At 40.9% G+C, this 22,552-nt stretch overlaps 1 protein-coding gene across 1 annotated transcript in view; it reads right to left on the bottom strand.

Annotated features, from left to right (window-relative positions):
- The window catches only part of ETFDH (electron transfer flavoprotein dehydrogenase), a 1,111,536-nt gene that overhangs the window by 898,581 nt on the left and 190,403 nt on the right, over positions 1–22,552 (bottom strand). Inside the window, exon 3 of the mRNA XM_044062047.1 lies at positions 21,776–22,005. Within this exon, the coding sequence (XP_043917982.1) occupies positions 21,776–22,005 (230 nt within the window). The remainder of the gene's footprint in view (positions 1–21,775; positions 22,006–22,552) is intronic.

Raw genomic sequence — 22,552 nt, 5'->3', positions numbered from 1 at the left:
CGGGTGCTCTGGTTTCCTCCCACATCCCAAAGACATGCTGCAGGTGGATTGGACACTCTAAATTGACCCTAGGTGTGCGTGTGAGTGTGCCTTCTGTGGAAGGTTGGGCGCCGGGCTGGCAACTCGACACCGTAAAACTCCACTGCCATTCAATGTGCGGACGGGTGATCCGCTGTGGCGACCCCTAACCGGGATAAGGCCGAAAGAAGAAGAAGAAGAAGATTACCTGTTAGACTATGGCGCTAGATGAAGCTATACAGACTGCACGGAAATCCCCAGCCAAACCTTGCTGTGTCAAGTGGAAGCACTGAAGGCCATAAAGGAACAACACATGCAGTACTGTACATTGGGTGACAAAGCAGTCATTGCTGGCATTATTACAAGCATACGCACTGAGTAATACTCACAAAAGTCACAACATTTATCATCTGGTATTTCTAGTAACTCATATTCTTATTGTGCCTGGCATTATAGTCTAATAGCTGGCACAGAAGGGTGAGGCTGTGAGATGTAGTTCCTGTGGTACAGGGTTTGGTTCTTTCATCCATCATTTGCCTACTGTTTGACCTTGATCAAATCATCTAACCAGACATTGCTCCCCGGCTACCCCTGAAAAGGGATTGTGCCTCTGGTGGGCCTAGTAGGTTAACAAATGGATATCAATAGTAGTAGCATCCATTTGCCCTGTAGTAGACATGATATGCCATAACAGTAAACTGTTAAGACTAAATATGAAGATATGGAAAAATATTACAGACAGTATTCTTGAAATCCACCACTGTTCTCCTCTATGTAAGTATATGTACTGCTTTTGAGACAATGTGCCCACTCAGCTGACAAGTGGTACTTGGTCATTTGTGGCTAAATGCAATAATCTGTCTCTCCCACTACATAGCATAGACAGACAGACAGCAGGCAAACTCCCTTTCTATTACCAGCCTTCTAGCACTTGATATCCTAAGACAGTGTAAGAACGGTTTCATGTTCACTGAAAATGAACTGTTGCTTCTCCTAGCAGATTCTATCTGTGAGAGATGCAAACACGTAGCTAACTTGGAGACAGTCCTCACATTGTTTTACCCTTATCCACATGGACACATCATCCACATAATGAAAACACTTAACTATCATATACTGATGCTGTATAAAATCACTACCAAAGTCTCTTAGAACTCTTAAAGAGTAAGGAGCAAAACAAACAAAAAATGTTTCTGTATGCACCCCTTCACCAAAATGTCACCAGCAACGAAACATCCCAGAATCTAGCAAAAAAAAAAAAAAACAGCTGCTGAAAACATCCTAGTAACTGTTGACTCCATTGTTGGATACAATAAATCCATGTTCGCTATGCTGAACAAGGACAGGGTTACAGCTAAATGTCTCTTAGAAGCCAGGATTGCTGGCATATTAAGGGCCCTCAGGATCTCTCCTACAGTAACTGTCGACAACATGATCGTAGTCCATGCTAGAGTGAACATTCTGTCATGAAAGCCCATGAAAGACTTGCAGAGAGAAAAATTCCACCTTAATTTTTGCCTCTGAACCTTCATATATCATCCTAATTAACCCTATTTTTCTATCAGGGAATACAAATGCTACCATTGCCATACTCCTAAAAATCTCAGCTGATTTTATCATATGCTTTCTTTACATCAAGGCCCATCAACAATAGAGAGATTTTCTTGCATTCTAATCATGCATACTATCCATATACTCTCCAATTTCCCTTCAGTAGTCTACAGTTGCTCCTCCTCTTGTTCTGTGAGATTTTCCTTATTCCACATTTCTTCAAACTTTGATAACCCTTCTACATGATTCTGATTACTTCTTTCACATATTTCTTTCTCATTTACTGCTACCCTGTCTAACTGTATTTTCATTTTATTCCACTCACTAGCTATCTCTTCTAAAGAAATTTCTATATTCTGTAAAAAAAAAAAAAAAAAAAAACCTCTCAATTCATTTCAACCACATGTTCCCTAAATTCTTCTGTTTTAATAGGTTAAGTAGGAAAGTGCTAGAGTATAATTTTTACTTCTTTACCTTACACCTTCATTTTTTATTGGCACATGATCTGAATCAGTTATTGGATGTGTGCCAAAGCTTTTAATTAAATACATTTGCTCATGTGAAACTTAATTTCTATCCAGGCTAGCCCAGTTATTGCACCTTAGGGAATAATACGTAATTTGTCTGGAGTTCCTACTACTGAATTCACATCTCATATATTTCTTCAGAAATCTACCCTCATTTGTTATATTTCCTTCTATTCCCCAATACATCTTCATTATTGCAAATCAAGTTCTAGTCCCCAGTCAAAAATAATATCCCTCCTGAAAGTTGATTATATCTCCCAAAATAAGTGCCCTAACAGTAGTCTGGGTACAAAGTAAATACATGCCAGTTTAATCCTCCTCCCCTGCCAATAACACCTTGCTATCAGAAATCTACCATTACTGTTTCCCCATCACTACTGCAGCCACTGTAGCATTAAGCACTATTACTCCCTTTTTCCTTTGTCCCTCATATTCTGCTTAATGTACAAATTCAAATGCTTATTTCTATCCAAATATGTTGCTATTTGCTCCATATATTCCTTAATATAATTCAATACTCTCTGCTTTTTTTCTATACCTGTAAGGCCATTTACATTCCATGGTAATTTGGCTAGAGTAGCAATTATGATAGAAAACTATTACTCCCACCTACTATACATGACAGTCCTTTTAAATGTATATTTCCAACTTTAGCCTACATGCACAAACTAATGTTTTGCAGGTTGGTCTTTCACACAGGTGCTTCTTCTCATTTCCATTTCAACCTATGTCACATCTTTTGCTTCAATGAAAATACGCCAACAAAAAATTAATAGATTTTCAAAATCCAGAATTTTTTATTTTTTTTTGCATACAGTAAACACACAAAATGATGTACATTTTCAGTTGTGCAAGTAAGCTTGCCATAACAATAGATGTTCCAATAGAGCATTGTTGTTGTAGACTAAACTAAACGGGTCCTACCACCGAGAACCAGACAGCTTTCGGTGCTAAAGGGCTAAAACCATCCTTCATGTGCTTCAGGAGTTTAATTTATTGGCCACATTTTCCAACTATCAAGAGGTGAGCAGATATAAGGAAGGTTGGAGTGCATACAAAAAGCTTCACAATACTGCTTGCCCAGGAGGAAAGCAAGAACTATGACAGAACAATGCTAGGAAACAAAATGAACAGTAAACTATATACAGAAACCATTAAATATCTACACATCTATACCCTGGCAACCCAGAAGAGAACTGAAGCAAAAAAGAGGCCTGGAGGGGAGGTTGCTATTTTATTTGCAAAACTATACTATGAGATCACAGCTGCAGCAGCCTAAGTTAAATGAGTAGGTTACCATAGCTTAGAAAAAAAATAATAAAGGGTGTAGGCCAATACACTGAACTCCTGAAGCACATGAAGGATGGTTCTAGCAAAGCTTGTTTTGGACCTGGAAAAAAAATCCAGTTTGCGAAGCTTCGTGAAAGTGTGTACAAAGGATCAAGTTGCTGCATCTAGAATACTTCTACCCTTTTCCAGAAAGCCACTGAAGAAAACAAAGCCCTTGTGGAATGGGCCCTTTCCCTACATGGAAGTGGCTTATTAAGATGAATGTAACAAAAAGCAACAGCATGAGACACCTACCTAATAATGGTCGGCTTTGACACTGGTTATCCTTTTCTCTTACCTTTGTAGGAGGTAAGCAGCTGATAAGCTTTCCTGAAAGCTCAAGTGTTATCTAGGTAGTATCAGACCTGACTTCGGACATCCAGAGTTAAAAAAAATAATCTGATATTGAGCATTTAAATTCTTATGAGACAGACTGGTGACTGCAGACAACACAGGTATACATTTTAATTACAACAAATTGTAACATAATGGAGTTTGGAAAGACTGCAGTTCATTCGCTTGTGTACCTACTGGAACATCCACTAAAGGAAGTAATCGAATATAAAGACTTGGGAATAAACATGAGTGTTAATCTTTACCTTGACACATATGCTCAACTGATAAGCAATAAAGCCATCCGACAAATAGGATACCTGTTTAAAAATGTTAGCACAAGAAATGAGATGTCTTATGTTACTGTATAAACTATACATTATCCCACACTTCTAGAGTACAATAACATTTTTTAAATATACAATACAGGTTGGTTGAATTATCTTGATAGAATGCAATGAAAATTCACCAAGAGGCTTTCACAAAGCTTATAGCTACTATAATAGGTACAAATACCTCAATTTATTTACTATTCATTATCGTTACATGCATGATAAGTTAACATTTGCCTACAAAGTCTTTCATGACCCTAGTTTACAAGCTATCTTAGACACAAAAATTTACAACTGTAATTTAAAATGAAGACATCAGCTTATGACACTTGATATAGGTACTATGAGAACACAATTAAATCACTCTTACTTAACTCAAAAAAATGATGATATTATGGAATAAATTACTACTTCACACTAGAGATAGTAAGAACTTAAGAATCCTTTTATAAGACAACTGGATTCATGGGCTAACAAAGTGTTTGATTTAGAAATCTTGAAGTCAGCATTACCAGACAGCCATATGGCCTTAATGCTGGTACAAAACTTCTAAACCTATGAGCATGAAAAATCTTTTTTCTTTTATTCTTGGGTTCAGGAAAGAAGACAGGGAGCTGAACAGTCTGGTTTAAACTAAACTCTTAGACCACTTTAGGCATAAAAAAGAATTTGTTCACAAATAAAACCTTTCCTTGTGGAAAATAAGGTAGGACTGACTCACAATAAGTGCCTGTAAGATATCACAACAAAGAGTACAACAGTTTTCCATGTTAAGACCCACAATTCAGCCTGATGAGTAGATTCAAATGGAGACAGAGTAAGCTTTTTAGGTACAGAACTGAGATCCCAAGAAGGAGCCACCTGTTTCTAAGGTGGACAGATATGCAACACCCCTTTCAAAAACTGACTTGAGCACAATTATCAATGGGCAGACATGTAGAAATGACTGACAAATGTACTTTGATATTGGAATAAGAAAGGCAAGAGGACATTAACATACACAAAAAAAAAATCAAGAACCCAATGGGGTCGAGCCTGAAGCAAGTCCTGGTTCTTGGATTGGCACCATCTACAAAATCTTTTCCACTTGAAATTATATGATTTCCTAGTAACAGGTTTTTGCTTCATTTAGTACCTGATGCATGTCCTCAGAAAAGCAAGTGCCTAAAAGGTATCATTCAAGCAGCTAGCTAACAATTTTTCAAGTCAGGGGTGTAATAAAGCTATGTGAGCGAATCCAGTCTGTGGGGAGCCGGTGGTAACTGCACTTGGCCAGACTGAAAAGAAGGAAGAATTCCTGTTGCCTGGGTCAAAAGGGAGTTACAACTGCAATTTTTGGAGAGTCCTTCTGGATCTTCTGATGAACCCCAGACATCAATGGAAAGGATAGAAAAGAATGCAGGAATATTCCTGTCCATGGGATTGAGAATGCATCTATTTTTCAGGCCTGGTTGCAAGTAGTCATGCAGTAGAACTTCTGTAACCGTCTGTTCTGAAGGAGCAAAAAGATCTACTCGAGGTGTCCCCTACAGTTGGATCAACTCTTGGAAGACCCCAGGATACATTTTCAATTAGTGGGGGTCTGTCCTGTCCCTGCTGTGCTTATCTGCAATTAAATTTTCCTCTGACAGAATGCAGAGTCAGTCTGAGCTGAGTTGCTGTCTCCCAGGGTAGGCTCTTGTATCCTCTTCTTTATGAGCCACATCACTGTGTTATCTGTGTACACTTGCAGAGGTCCTGGAGACTAGCGATGACTGAAGGATTTCAAAGCATTTATCTCTGCTAACGTCTCTCTGACATTTATGAGCTTCTGTCTGTTAGAAGGGTTTCACAGAGCTTGCACTTTTACCTTTGGAAACAGCTCCAAATGCTAAGTCTGATACATTTATAGTTATACAGTAAAATGTGTCAAGAACAGAAAGTAGGGAACCATATTGTGAGTGATCTGGCATATCCACTAAATAATCTTCCTTTTTACAAATCATGTGGAGTTTGGCCAGGGGAAGCATGGGAATCACATATGCCATGCATTCCCAAATCCTGAGAAATTTTCTTGTAGATGCATGGCTTTGACTGGAGAAACTCAAGAAGAACTGCTAGAGCATTTCTATTTTGTCTGAAGGAAGAAAGGCTGTTCCCAGGACAGAATCCAATAGACATCCTATGAGATGGAAAGGTTATTAGGGTGGGATGGGATAAACAGCCTGAACAGGCAGATACTCATGGTACCTTACAGGATTGTCCTTGGCTTTTGAGTTTTTTCCTTTTTTAGAGCCTTCTTGCCACTGCTTATTACAATTCTTTTAGCTGGTATCTTTCTGCTTAAACAGCTTATTAAAAAGGGGGCTTGGATGGAAAATATTGTTTTATTTCCTTTGAAAAAGGAGATTTGAAAAATCTGAATCAATCCTTGTATTAACTTTCCTTTTTCATCATGCATTTTAACAACTCAGCTGCAGAAGAACCACACAGAAACTCCTTATATCCAAGGGAAATTTTAACATTTCAGTTTTAACACCTTCAGAAAGATTCTGAGAATGAAGCTAAGCGAGTTTTCCCAATACTGTTCCAGAAACAGTGGTTCTACAGGATGAATCAATACATCATAAGCACACTAAAACTTGAGAAGCACATGTAACACGCATACAAATAATTTGTTTACCTTAGAAAAGGAAAGGTTAACTACTGACTTCAGTATGTTCTCAAAAGTTAATGGTAAAAAAAATTTTGGCATACAAGCCTGACAGTTTAAAATCCATAAAGTCAAAGTATTGACTTACCTTTCCATTGATTTCCTATCCTTGTCAGAAGGAGTGGGATTAGCAGCAGTAAACTGTTTTACAGAAGCAGTTTTGGATGAAGAAATCTGTGTTACCTTTAGGTTTTGAAAACAAATGCTTACTGGACTGAGGTACCCTATATAATCTTGAGGTACCCTATATAATCTGTCAGACGTCTAGGAGCAGGAGGTTGACTACCAGATAAGCTAAAAGCTGTAAAAAACACTCCAAACCAGGCAACACAGAAGTAATAGCTACATAATTTGGCATTTCCAACTATAATACATCATATTACATTTCCTGTGCTCATAGCTGGCCTTAGACATAGGCCAACTAGGCAGCCACCTAGGGCGCCAGTCTAGCAGTGGCACTTTTCCAGTATTTAATTGGTGTAGGTAGTCCAGGATGGGGGCACCGGGTAATGTGGTGGTGGTGGGGGGGGGTGCCATGGAGCCCTTTTGCCTAGGGCACCAGTTGACCTAGGGCCACAGGAATTTCAGTCTTCTCTCACTGAAAAAAACATTTTCATCTTTGATAACATTTCTGAAAAGGATAAACCCTCTTGAGGAAATCTGAAACCATACTTTCCCTCAAATGAGAATGTTCAGATCATAAAGAAATTCCTGAGGTACACTCTTCTCCCTCTAAAGCATGCTCTTATGACTTAATATCCATGTCAGAAAGGCAGTGAACTATTTTCATATTTGTCTAAGAAATCTAGGACAAAAACACCAAAAAGTTCCTTAGCAAATTCCAGTAAATCATCTCTACCCATAGAAATAGTAACACCATATTCTGCTTTCCTAGGCAACTCCCTGGAAAACAGCCAACTCTCTGAGGACATATTAGTTCCAGCAACAAGCCCCCTATCCATACTAAGTAAAAAAACTTCACCAGCCCCTTTCTCCTGAGATTGGCAACAGTGGTTTCTCCCTTGCCCACAAAGGGCACCCCATACAGCCACAGAGGACAGAGTTGTTCACTGGAACTTTGGTGGATGTATATGCTACAGTGAAAGGACAGGGGGAAAAATGAGCGGTCTGAGGAATACCAAGTGGCCACAGCAAAGTTACCCACCAGAGGATGAGATACAACAGGATCTAGACTAACACACTAAAACTCCCTGACAGTGTTTTTTCTTCTGTTAGACAGGGAGGAAAAACCAAGGAGACCGGGAAATGCTCCATCGGTAAGCCAGGAAAGAAAACTTGAAAATGGAAAGTAAAGCTGGGATGAGTTTGTACAGTGAACAATAAAGAACAAGTGAACCTGAGGTAAATAAATAACTTACAGTCTCCCACAAGCACAGTATACTGTCTCCAATACACAAACCTTGAGGAAAAATCCTCTTAGAATAGAATTTTTCTCAAAAAATGATCACAAACACTTCTACATTCATTGCCTTAGAAATGTAATGACTATCCTAAAAACAATACAGTTCCTAGCAAGAAATATACACGTCAGTCAGAAAAACACAAGTTTTCCTCAAAAAAATAAAATTAGGGAAGGTTTTCCCTAACATGGGACTTACCTGCCTAGCCTTGAAGGATCACTGTCCAATTAATAGTTCAATTGGGCCAAGTGAAGGAGTCCTCTTCAGTAGCAAAAAAAGCTCTGAAGCTTTTTGTGCTCCTACTGTCATTATATGGAACTCTGCTCAAGGTCTTGACATTTGCAGCATGTGGAAGGCATCTTTTAGCGTTGAAAGCTGGCTGGTTCTCAGAGGTAGGACTCACTTAGCTTAGCCTACTTCATAGCTTAGCCTACTTCAATAATGATGTATGACTGAGTTTAAGCCACTTACCCCTCTAGATAGGAGCAGTTGCCTCAAATTGATGGCTGCACCCATTGGCATTAGCTATTCTAAAATTAAGGTTGTCCATGCTAAAGTGTATGTTAGAGCCTGTGTTCCTTCTTACAGTGATTGATATCTTTTCTGTAATATCTCTACTAACCTCCCATGTGTGAAAAACAGTTTGCATGCCTTCAGTAAATATTAAGTTTTAGCCCCAAGAAAAAAGTTCACTTGCTACCTTTAAATTAAGAAACTAACTGGATATTGTTATGTTAAAAAATAAATTATTATGGCTGCTTGAAAGACAACCTCTTACAACATATTCATTTTTTGTAGTTTCAGACTTCATTTATTTTTCACTGTATACTTGCCAATGCACCTTTAAATGTTAATTATACTGTTCCTTGTATCTCTCTCATCTCTCAAAGCAAAGGGTGTTCAGATTTCTCATAATTAATTTCTTGCACCTGCCGACAATGCATCTCCAAATAAATGCAGTTGGTAATAAGAAAAAAACAAGCAAGTAACTTTGCAGATACATGGAAAAAATCTTTGTAAATTTCACTCAGAACACACTCTTCAGAATTCTCCTGGTTAATTGCTTATACCTGCAGACTTGTTGTCTTCTACCAAGTGCATATGCTAGTGGAAAAATGGCTAATAACTTTGCAGATGAAAGAAAACTATCATTTTTCAAGTCTTTTATAACTGGTTTCATATTTTTCCAGACTATTTTCTTAAAAAGAATCCTTGTCTATAAGCTTAAATTAAGGATATTACTCTAGACATCCACATCTGTAAAACAGGGAGAAATTATTATATAAATGTTACATATAATGTGCTCCATACACATTTATATCCCTACCCCGACAGCCCAAGATCACAACATTGTATTAACTTTAACTTGCTTCTTTCTAGCCTTTCTTACCTTGTTACAAAAAGAGCTTGAATATGCTACAGCTAAGAAAAACTAATTTCTCACTTTAACATATTTAGTCTATGCAATGACATTGATAAGACTCCTCCACCTCACACTTAAAATATCCCTGACTGCACCCTATACAAAATTGCTTTAGAATATAATAAAGGACCAGCTTATTATGCACTCACCTTGACAGCAAACCTTTGCCGCCCCCCACTCCACCTTAGTAATGCTTGCTAACCCTAACCTTGCCCTAAATCTAATCATACACCTCACTTTAAGAAAAATAAAAATAAATTAATAAAATTCTATAACACTACCACTACACACAAGACAGCTCGGGGGGGGGACAGACAACACTAAATATATTCTGTTACCTATGTGAAGGCTGCCAGCCTAGCCAGAGAGAATTTTGGAGATAATTCCATTATCTGTAAATATTAATGTAAACCACAGGCTTGTTGTCTTAAATGGTAAAAATAGTATTACATGTGGAATTGAAAAAAATGTAACAGTGCACTCTACTGACCACGTAAAGCAAGTTGTCACCCTTTGATGTTAAAACTCAAAGTCAGTAAGTCTAGAGGGAGGCATACTGCTTATTGTAAGGCCAGAGTTAATGGCCAGAAATTGCATGCATAAATGTCCTTTATTGCTCTGGTTTCTGCCCAGAGGTGAAGAATGTAAATGTAGTTCCTGTTAGCCTGGGAACCCATGGAAGTTTAAGGAATGATGTAATGTGAACCAGGAATGTGATTTTAAAAACAAAGAGAATCAGAGAGCATTAATCATTTTTGTCTTGACCATCCAACTCATCAGCACTGTCTTGCTCTATATGCAAGTTATCTTAGACTTGTGTTTTCTCTTAAAGGAGTACAACAGGTTTCTCTAATGTATTCCTCAACTTCATGGCCCTTCTCCTCCCTATTTACATTGTCCTCTGTAAAGCAACAACAATAAAGCATTTACAATTTTTATAATTCTCCTTACTTCTGTAACAGAAGCTTACCTTCTCATACTGTGATGGTTTCACTTACAAAATAATTCTCTCACATTTGAATAAAGCTTGCTGGAGTCCCCCAATTACTGACATCATCGAGGCCAAGCGGTGCAGGCACTTTTTTTTTTAATCAGTTCCCTCCCCCAAAGTGACATCACCACAGCCGTCATCTGATTCTAACTAAAATAATGAGACCCACCCATTCTGTGATGTCATGGCTCTCTTGTCCTTCCCCCAGCCTGAGTGCTGTTCATTTTATTCAGTAGTAGTGTAGTAACACCAATGTTTGGAAACACAGAAATTTGGTATGCATACTTGTACATTCTGCACAGCAAATGATGCTTAGATGGTTTATCACTTGCATACTTCTCTGTTGTATTTGCACCAGTACTGCTAGTGTGCAGTGCAGGAATAGAAAGATTAAAACATTATCCTGGAATCAGAGGTGGCAGTGCAACATATTCATAGTGGCTTAACATGAGAGTAGCTCTAAGCAAGCACCATGTGAAACCTGAACAAGCACCTAGAATTATTCAGTGCAGCTTCCACACCTTAAGTCTGAAAATGAATTCACATACTCACATGAACAGGAGTAGCTGCATATTGATGGCTAAAGGTGTATGGGCATGTTGGGTGGTTACTAGACTGCAAAACTGGTATGTAATGGTGGAGATATTTGGAAGGCATGAGCAAACACACCAGTATATTAAAGCTATAGCACCAATTGAACTGGAGGCTGGCAAATAGATTTAGTAAGGGATTTTGTCCATGCACAAATATTTCAACAGTGATTCTTTGCAGTGGCATCCATTATCTGATTCAAGGTAAGTTAACCTTGATGTCCTTTATTTAAAAAAAAATCAATAAAAAATTTACTTTGTTATAAGTGACTTCTGGACGCAAGAAAAAGGAAGGGGAAAATATAGCAATGTGGTTTGTATGTACAAAGACAAATCCAGGGACACTGCAAAAGGTTTTTTTTTTTTTTGCAAACCAACCAGTGGAGTAAAAACATATGAAGGCAAACACTGCATACCAACACACTTTGCACATGTAAATCTCAATTTTTAACAAGATGGAAGCATGAGGTGATACCTTAACATTTAAATTAATAAAGATCTAAATTGGTTAATAGTATAAATGTTTTAGTCTTTAGCTCCTTGGTGCAAGACCTTACTGGATGTGATTTCAGTCAAGTAAGGCCATGGCATAGTGCAGCAAAAAAATGTCCCCTCTAACAAAGGAAATGCTAGAGCAAAGATTAAATTACATGAGTCAAGCACCCTGCTGAGATCTGCCAAACAATGGAATTACCAGGTCAAATTACCCTCAGGACTTTGACAGCTAGGGAAGCTAAGTGTTATGGGGGAGGGGAGAAGTAAATGGACTGGAATTCATTGTCTCACAAATTAGTGCCATTTAAACTAAATTAGAAAAAAAGGCAGCAGTAAACAGCACTTTGAGTGAGTTCGGTGGCATTTGCACTGTTTCTGTTTTAAGTAGTCATCCAGCAGCGGGGAATGTTACTTACACTGTTCTATTTTACTCAGTACTTTGTACGCATGCAACATCTATGAAATGACTGGAACTTTAGGCAAACGGAGGCCTGCATGATGTAACATTTTTGAGCCAAACAATGATTTCTGGGATACTGGATGGCAACCTGATTTATCCAAACCACGTCAATATGCCAGCCTCCAGGTGGTCAGAGTCCGGAATTACATATAAAAATATTTAAAATCCTGTAAATAATCCCAGAGTGCTGTTAAAGTGTAGGAAACATAATGCCATGATGTTTTAAACATGTTTTTTGAGTCTGTGGGTACGGTACTCCTTTAAAAATAGCTAGAAACTAGAAAGATTAGACTAAGTGTTTTTCTGTGATGTCAGAACTGTACTAATTATTTTAAGTATTTCTCTGAGATCTCTGAACTCTTGACTAGCACTCTGTAGTAAAAAGTATTGTGTTGTGTTTTGACTATATGTTATTAAATATTTTTAAACCCTTTCAACTGTGGCTGTTTTTGTATAGATAATTTAAACTCTTTAGAGTACTTGCATGCCTTTGGTAAAATTGTACAAAGCCACTCTAATATCTTTAGCCGTAGGCTATATTACCAATTGGATAATAATATTGCACAGTAATAATTGGACACCCTTTTGAGGGTCTTTGAGTGGCTGATAAATATTAGTGGGAGGTGGCAGCTAGTACTACCGTACAATCTGGGAAAAAGGGGCACAGCTAGATAACCTGTGCCAGCCTTTCCCAGGAGTGTCTGTGTGGTTGTATAAACTTTTCTCAAAGTGTGTGTGTGTGTGTGTGTGTGTGTGTGTGTGTGTGTGTGTGTGTGTGTGTGTGTGTGTGTGTGTGTGAGCTACTTGGGCAGGAACATGAAGCACTGGTTGGACAGAGAGGGTGCTGGAGGTTTTAGCTTGCCCACTAGGCTGAGATCTGGACCCTATAACTGTGCCAGTGGGGAGTCTTATTGGGTACCTGGAGAGCAAGGGAGCGACCAGCCCCGGTCTGACTGTGATCTCTGTGTGCTCTTAAGGGAAATTGCACTTTACTGTGTGTATCCTTCCCTCCTATATGAGACACCCCTCACTGGTGTTAGTGGTGAGGATTGAGGCTCATTGATCGCTGGGCCAGGGCACGGGCATCACATATTAATTATTTGGCAGTGGTGGGATATCCACATCACATATTAATTGGTGGCAAATTCTAATTGGCTTGTAGTGGTGTGGGTAGTGTGAATTCCTGTAGCTGCTGTACAGTGAGCTCTGAAGGTGTTTGTACTCTAAATCAGCCATGCAGTGAATACTCAGCGTTCAAATCAGAACTGTTTTATTTCTTTTGTTAGCTTAGTTAGTCAGGGTGAGCAAGCAGCATGTCAGCAGAGGAGTATGGAAAGCTGACAAGGAGCCAGCTGGCTGAGATGTGCCAGGCTAGGGGACTGGTGCATGGAAACCTGGCAAAGGCAGACCTGACTGCAATCTTGGTTACAGTTGCATCAGAAAACAGCAACCAGGAGGACAACCACACTGGCAGTGGAGATATAATACCCATGGAGAATGGACAGCTCAATCTTTCTGCAGAGGACTTAAAAATCCATCTGGAGCTAAAGAGACTTGAGCTGGAGGCCACACATTTGGAGACAGAAGCAGCTGAGAGACTGAGGAGTGTACAGGCTGAAGAGAATGGGAAACTGCTATGCCTGGAAGCCGAGGGAAAAGGAGTGGCAGAGAAAGCAGGAAAGGGAAATGCTGACTCTTCGCTAGAGTCATGGAGGTAATGGGGACCCCAGAAGCACAAAAGATCAGTAAATTTCTTCCGCAGTTTAAAGAGGGGGATAATTTTGATCATTTCATTCATATGTTTGAGATGGTATGCAAAAAGTATAGTGTTGATCAAAGGCTCTGGGTACGGTTCCAGACCCCCTTACTCCATGGTAAAGCTGTAACTGTTTTGTCAAAAATGTCTGACTTTGCATGTTTTGATTATACTGCTGTTAAAAATCATTTGTTAGAATTGTTTAAACTAACACCTGAAACGTATAGGAAAAAGTTTTGTGAGCATAGATGCAAGGCAGATGAAAGTGTGTGTGACTCTGTGGCTGAACCGAGCACTTATTTCCATAGGTGGGTGAGTGGATGTCAGGTCACCACTTCTGAAGGGCTGGCAGACCTTGTGGTGAGGGAAGAAGCCCTTAGCACTTTGCCTGAGGACATGAGGATCTGGTTAGCTGAGAGACAATGTGCTACTTCAGATGAGTTGGGGAAGAAGGGAGACCTGTACCTGGCAAGCAGGGCAGCCCTGCACAGGAAAGGGACCCCCAGTACTGCTCATGGATCTAATGGAACCCAGGGTGGGCAGCACAGACTGCCCCAACAGAATCTGCCAGTAGCAGGGGAAGCCACTAGTCCAGGTACACATCCAGGAGCTAGGGTTAAATGTTTTGAATGCAACCAGTGGGGCCATGTGGCATACAGGTATCCACGGAGGCAAGGTGGGGAACAAAAGTTGAGGAAGCCAGTAAGTGGGAAAGACAAAATGCCAACAGTAGGTTGTCTTGCGACAACAGGGATACCGAACTACCATCCTACAGATGTCCTGATAGGGAAGGATTTGGATGAGGCAATACCATGTGCTTATGCAGTTACACGCAGTCAGGCTAGGAGACAAGTATGTGGGTCTGGTAGCCTGGGGAAGACTCAGATAGACTGCATACTTGCAGCCAAGTCTGGTGAGGTGGTTACTTCAGGGAGGGAGCTACCCTGTAGCAGTGAGACTGAAGGTGAGCCACAGCTGCCTGGGGGTACTGATGGTCCCTTGGACAGAGTAACTGCAAAGGTAGAGGTGAGTACGAGTACCCAGGCTGACAGTGAGGCACCCCTGTCAGAGGATGCCAGACTTCCTGTGGAAAGTGAGCGGGGAAGGGTTACAAGGAGAAAGTTGAGACAGGCTCACCTCTCAGACCCTACATTGCAAGGCCTGAGGCAGGTAGCTAGGGAGGCACCTGATTCTCAAGGAAAGGGGGAATCTGTATCCTGGGACAAAGGGTTACTGTACAGAGAGTGGACCCCTGAGGGATGGCTAGAAGGTGAGAGAGTAAAGCAGTTGGTAGTGTCTAGAGCCTACCATCTGGCGCTTCTAGCCATAACCCATGAAATTCCTTTTGCAGGTCATATGGGCATAAAACGTACAAAGAAGCGTATTATGCAGAGCTTCTATTGGCTTGGAATTTCCAGAGATGTAACAGGGTACTGCAGGACCTGTGAGCAGTGCCAAAAGGTAGGCAAGGCAGGAGACAAGGTGAGAGCCCCTTTGATGCCTTTGCCTGTGATTGAGGAGCCATTTCAAAGGGTAGCTATGGATATTGTGGGTCCTCTGAGAGCCCCAAGTTCCACAGGGAAAAAGTATATCCTAGTGGTAGTGGATTATGTTACACAATACCCTGAGGCAGTGGCTTTGTCCTCCATTGAGGCAGAGAAGATGGCAAATGTTTTGTTAAAGATTTTCAGCAGGGTAGGTTTCCCAAAAGAAATACTGACTGACAGAGGTGCCAATTTCATGTCAGACCTGCTGGCTTGTCTTTGGAAGTCCTGTGGGGTGAAGCACATGAAGACCACCCCCTACCATCCCAAGACTAATGGTCTTGTTGAGAAGTTAAACTCTATGATCAAGTCCATGCTACGGCCATTTGCAGATCAGTTTAAGAGGGAGTGGGACACATATTTGCCCCATCTGTTGTTTGCTTATAGAGAAGTTCCCCAAGAATCCACAGGTTTTTCACCCTTTGAGTTGCTGTACGGGCATAGGGTGGTGGGACCTCTAGATTTAATTTGAGATGAGTGGGAAGGTGAGTGCGAGTCTCACAAGGGGTCTGTTGTGGCATACGTCCTACACCTCAGGACAAGCCTCAGGAAACTGATGGGCTTGGCCCAGGAGAACCTGGCAGAAGCCCAACAACAGAAAAAGGTGTGATATGACAGGAATGCTCAAGCTAGAGAGTATGCTGTGGGGCAGCAGGTAATGGTTCTCATTCCTGTCAGACACAACAAGCTGCAAGCAGCTTCAGAGGGACCCTACAAGGTGGTAAGAAAGGTAAATGATGTTAATTACATGGTGGAACTGCTAGGCAAAAGGCAGGGGCACAAACTGTACCATGATGAAACCTTACCATGATAGGGAGGCTCTTGTGTTGTGCATTTGCAGTGGAGTGCAGGAGGAGTCTGAGGGAGATCCAGGGACTGATCTCCTCAGTGAGGCTCGGGCTGACACCTCAGTGGAAGAGGTAGCAATGTCCCAGCAGCTATCTCCTACCCAGGTTTGAGAAATTTGAGAAATGTTATCTGGGGACATGTTCACTGGGAAACCAGGGTGCACCCACCTGGGGCAGCACCAGGTGGACATAGGACCCCAAAGGCCTATTAGGTAGGTCCCTTATAGAGTGCCTGAGAGAGTCGGACTCTGACAGAGGAGGTACAGGAGATGTTGGAACCAGGGGTGATTCAAGAGTCCAACAGTCCCTGGGCCTCCCCAGTGATGCTGGTGCCAAAGAGGGATGACAGCACCAGGTTCTGTGTGGACTACAGGAAATTAAATAGTCACAGAGAGTCAGATGCTTACCCCATACCTAGGACAGACGAGGCCCTAGAGCAGCTGGGTGGGGCTAAGTATCTTACAACCACTGATCTTACCAAGGGTTACTGGCAGGTGCCCTTGACTTCCAGTGCTAGAGGGAAGTCAGCCTTTGTGACTCCTTTTGGCTTGTACAAGTTCACAAAAATGCCCTTTGGGATGAAGAATGCCCCAGCAACTTTCCAGAGGCTGGTAGATCATATCCTAGTAAAAGCAGGAGGGTTTGGCCTTGCTTACCTAGATGATATTACTATCTACAGACATTTCTGACCAGAGCACCTTCAGCAAGTCAGGGAGGTGCCGAGCAGACTACAGAGGGCAGGGTTGACCATTAAGCTGAGCAAATGTCAGGTGGATATGGCAGAGGTCTCCTACCTAGAACATAGACTGGGGAGTGGTAAGATAAGGCCAGAACCTGCCAAAGTGGAAGCCATTCAGGTATGGCCTGCACCTGTTACTAAAAAGCAGGTGAGGGCATTCTTAGGGACAGCAGGGTACTACAGAAAGTTTGTCCCCAGTTATAGTACCATAGCTGCTCCCCTCACAGACCTGACAAGGAAGAAAAGAGCCAGCCAGCAAAAGGCCATGTTGATACGATGGAGCCTAGGGTCGCAAGCATATATGTCAGTGGAGCACCACAGTGGGATTAGCAATGCCAATGCAGATGGGCTCTCAAGACAGGGAATGGGGTAAGGTATACTCAGGTAGACCTAACCCTCTCAAGCAGCGTTTCTTAAGGGTCACTTGAAAAACTAGCTTGAGTTCTCCGGGGGGGTGTGAAGGCTGCCATCCTAACCAGTCAGAATTTTGGAGATAATTCCGTTATCTGTAAATATTAATATAAACCACAGGCTTGTTGTCTTAAATGGTAAAAATAGTGTTACATGTGGAACTGAAAAAAAAATGTAACAACAGTGTACTCTACTGACCAAGTTAAAGCATGTTGTGACCCTCTGATGTTAAAACTCGGAGTCAGTAAGCCTAGAGGGAGGCATCCTGCCTATTGCTGTAAGGCCAGAGTTAATGGCCAGAACTTGCATGCATAAATGTCCTTTATTGCTCTGGTTTCTGCCCAGAAATGAAGAATGTAAATGTAGTTCCTGTTAGCCTAGGAACCCCAGGGAAGTGTGGAGAATGATGTAATGTGAACCAGGAATGTGATTTTAAAAACAGAGAGAATCAGAGAGCATTAAGCATTTTTGTCTTGACCATCCAACTCATCAGCACTGTCTTGCTCTATATATATAAGTTTATCTTAGACTTGTGCTTTCTCTTAGAAATAGCTAGAAACTAGACAGATTAGACTAAATGTGATGTCAGAACTGTACTACTGAATTATATTAAGTATTTCTCTGTGATCTCTAAACTATTGACTAGCAATGTGTAGTAAAAAGTATTGTCTTGTGTTTTGACTATTTGTTATTAAAAATTGTAAACCTTTTCAACTGTGGCTATTTTTGTAGAGATAATTTAAGCTCTTTAGAGTAGTTGCATGCCTTTGGTAACATTGTACAAAGCCACTCTAATAGCTTTAGCCCTGGGCTATACTACCAATTGGATAATAATATTGCACAGTAATAATTGGGCACACTTTTAAGGGCCTTTGAGTGGCTGACAAATATTAGTGGGTGGTGGCAGCTGGTACTACTGTATAGTCTGGGGAAAAAGGGGCACAGCTGGAGAACCTGTGCCAGCCTTTCCCAGGAGTGTCTGCATGGTTGTATAAACTCTTCTCAAAGTGTGTGTGTGTGTGTATTTGTGTATGTGTCAGCTACTTGGGCAGGGACACGAAGCACTGATTGGACAGAGAGGATGCTGGAGGTTTTAGCTTGTCCACTAAGCTGAGATCTGGACCCGAGAGCTGTGCCAGTAGGAAGTCTTACTGGGGACCTGGAGAGCAAGGGAGCGACCAGCCCCGGACTGACTGTGATCTCTGTGTGCTCTTAAGGAAAATTGCACTTTACTTTGTGTATTTGTTATCCTTCCCTCCTATACGAGACGCCTCTCACTGGTGTTAGTAATGAGGATTGAGGCTCCTTGATTGCTGGGCCAGGGCACGGGCATCATAACCTAATCCTTATTCTAACCTTAGCACACACATATACCTCACAAACAAACTCCCAAGCTTGCCAAAAATCTACTTACTTTTGTCACCCAGCCCAGAAATTGCTCAATCACTCATTCTCACAAACAGCTATACAGCTCACTTTGTCAATTAAGTGAATGTTCAACCAAGTGAATTGCAACCAGACACACACACACACATATTTTATATATCATATTGTGTATGCAAAACCATGGAAAGAATTATCACGGACATGATAAATGATGACACAAGAAACCTCCGAACACTGGACTCAACCCACTCTGGTTTCATCAAGGTCAGGTCATGTCTACTCAACCTGGTGGACTTACTTGAGAAGGTCACCAAAGCAATGGATGAGGGCAAAACAGTTCACACTGCCTACCTTGACTTGGGCAAGGCATTTGACACAATACTCCAATCAGCATTGTTCTCAAACTCAAGAGGTTAGGTTACAAAACCTTATGTCATCCAGTGGATAGCCAGCTGGCTCACAGACAAGACTCAGGAAGTTAGAATTGGGGAGTCCAGCTCTATAAAAAGGCCAGTTACAGGAAGGATCCCTCAGGAATCGCTCAAGGGACTGCTCCTTCTTGGCATTTACTTCTCTGAAGTCAAGGCCGATGTCAAGGGCCTCTGGCTGACCAAGTTTGAAGACGACTTCAAATTAGGGGCATTCACAGAATCCACCACCAACACTAATGTTCTCCAGGAAGGGCTTACACAGAGAAATAACTTGTGTTACAGTCATGGACTAAAACTAAACACCAAGAAATACATAACAGAATCTTTGGGGAGTCATCCATCCATGGTACCCATCATACTGACAACACACCCTTAAGAGTCCCAGTAGTAAGGGATTTGGGGACACAGACAGACAGTAATCTAGCCTTTGACCATCACTTGTCTACAGCAGTGAAGAAACCATTCTATTTTGTGCAACTTATTAACAAAGCTATGGCATCTCGGTCAAGGAGGTAATTGTTCCACTATATTCAGCATTCATCAGACTGATCACTGAGTACAATGCCCCATTTGGAATGTACCTACACAAGCATACCCAACAACTGGAATGTCTACAGACGTTCCTCAGTAAAGGAATACAGGGTGTAAGTAACATGCCCTATACAGACCTCCTCAAAGCCTTATTCCAGTGTTCTGTCTCCTACAGGCTGCTGAGGGGAGATTTATGCCTGGCATACAGAGCATTGTTGAACTCCACTCTGATGGACCTCCCGCACATCCACAAAACAAACAACACCAGAATTACCCAGTCTAAAGACTTACACCTTGCCTGTGATATAAATATGGGACCTGCTAGACAGACAGGTATGTATCCCACAGACTACCCTTTCTCTGGAGCAGGCTCCATCAATGGCTCAGCACCTATATCTCTAATGGACACCATCAGCCGGTAAATGGTTTATCTCTCAGGCTCTTGCTTGCAAATGTTTCATCTCCCAAGCCCCAACTTACACTTATCAAGGGTACCAGAACTTGTTGCAAAGTTGGGATACATGGCTAGGCTTAAAAAGGCTATAGTGGTGGTCAGCCTAGTACACACCTATGAACCTATATATAAATTAATAAAAATGGAGAATGTTCTAAAAGGCTATGTAGCAATGAATGCTAATGAACTAACTTCAGGAAGTTGCAGTCATGTAGAGCACCTTCTTCTAGAAAGTTATCTAGTAAAGACCCTGTACTGCATACAGTGCTGAATTACACTCTAAAATCATGAAAAGATAACTTTAAGCACCTTTCTGATGCAAGGAAAGAAAAGTGCTTAATAAAGTTTTGGTAAGCACCCTTAGTGCGGTTAAGTTCTAGTTTCACTCTAGAGCATAACATCATCACAGAACAGTGTCTTAAGCAGAAAAGCTGCACAACACTCTGCTGCACTTCTTCTACACCTAGTAGTACATGCAGCTGATAAATCTCTAACCACGGCAAATAATTATTATTCCCTCTACCATAACTACTTAGTGTGTGTGTTCTTGACACACATGTCATGATTCACTTCTCAAGCTTAACTTCGTTCCACTCTCAAGGTGAATTTATTGACATTCACGTCTCAAAACATATCATAATCCTCTATACTGAGGTTAGTTGCCATCCCGAGTGACTGCGTTACTTGCTCAACATCTTGATAAACCCACGGATACTACAAATTCCACACACTGGCAGGTATCTATTACCAAGAGGAACAGGACATGCCTTTTAATTTCTCTGAAGGGCAGTGATCTTGTATTGTATAGTTATTTATATGAAATAATGTGTGTCAGTGTGTGTGTGGGGGGGTATGGAGTGAGATGCAGCTTGCAGTTTTGCCTCCCACAAGAAAAAAATAGTCTGGTAGTTAAACACGTAATATTGATTTCTGATTACAACCATGGTTTAGAATTCTGATGAACCATATATATTTGTACTAATCCATGACTAAGGACTATATCAATCTACTTCAAGTTGCTTATTTAAGAAGTCCTGGAGTTGGACAAAAGCGGTTAACCTGTATTTTAATAAATGGATTGTACATTACCTCTTGGCTGAATACCATGGAGTAATTTGGTTATTTGTTTTTATATACACGGGAGGCACACCACCTTTATTTCTTTATTTTACCCAAAGACAACTCTTCATATATTTAATGTGTAGATATAGTTTCCCAGGCTGATCTTAAAACATGCATTTATTTGAGTAATGTCCTTGCCAAATAAATAGTATCTTAAAGGGCCAATTCCACTGGGAAATGATATGCAACATGATCATGAATGCAACGTTATGTCTGACTACAGTGAATCAGGGAAAAGGCAGACTTTGTTTTAGTTAATTTCTAGGCTATATGTGCTACTCTGAGATTTTCTGGGCAACTAGGGTATTTTCAATAGACAGCCAACTGGCACAGTTCTTGTCTGTAATGCATATCAACCACCTAGAAAATCAATTAAACATGATCATCTTACCCCTCTCTCCTTCCAGTCTGGGAAAAGTTCTTCCAGTGCTCGTGGTTCCAGGCATGCTCCAGAGAGTGTATGTGCTCCAATCTGTGCAGCTTTTTCCACCACACACACTCGCAACTCTTTACTTTGTTCATTAGCCAACTGTTTGAGACGGATGGCTGCTGACAAGCCAGCTGGTCCTGCTCCAACTATTACTACATCAGCTTCATCTACAAATCTCTCCATGTTCACTCCTTTAATAAAACAAAGGAGGAATTAAGGAAGAAAAGGTGACAGGCTGCAAATCTACAGTTGTGCTTTACAGAACCTTGACTTGAATACAGCACAAAAGGACATAACCTAGTGCTGGATAAACCACTTTACCTTGATACAATCATTAAAGACACATATAATTTTCCAACAGTTACAGTTTTTGTTTTATTTCAGTTTTAGACAGGCCAAGCCTTTACTGCAGTAATAAAATGTTCAGCTATGACACACAAAACCTGGGTTCAGAAACAAGTCTGCAAGTCAGAAAGGAAGGTAAAGGAGACTGAATGAACCTTTCACAGTGGATGAAGGGAGAAATCCATTATCTGGTAATATATCAAAAGCTAACAATGATCACAGGATCCCGGACAGATCAAGGACAGGAAATTGTTTGCCCAATAATATTATAGGAACCTATTGGACACCAGCTATATCCACTACAGGACCTTCCTGATTAAACTCCCAAGATACAAAAATCAATAAAAGTACAATCCTTATGCGGGACTTTAATTACCCTAACACTGAATGGGT

Source organism: Protopterus annectens, chromosome 2.part1, assembly GCF_019279795.1.
Source record: "Protopterus annectens isolate FY-2018-M chromosome 2.part1, PAN1.0, whole genome shotgun sequence".
Lineage (NCBI taxonomy): Eukaryota > Metazoa > Chordata > Ceratodontiformes > Protopteridae > Protopterus > Protopterus annectens.
Note: the sequence above shows the minus strand (reverse complement) of the source record. Positions and strands in the feature narration are given on the sequence as shown.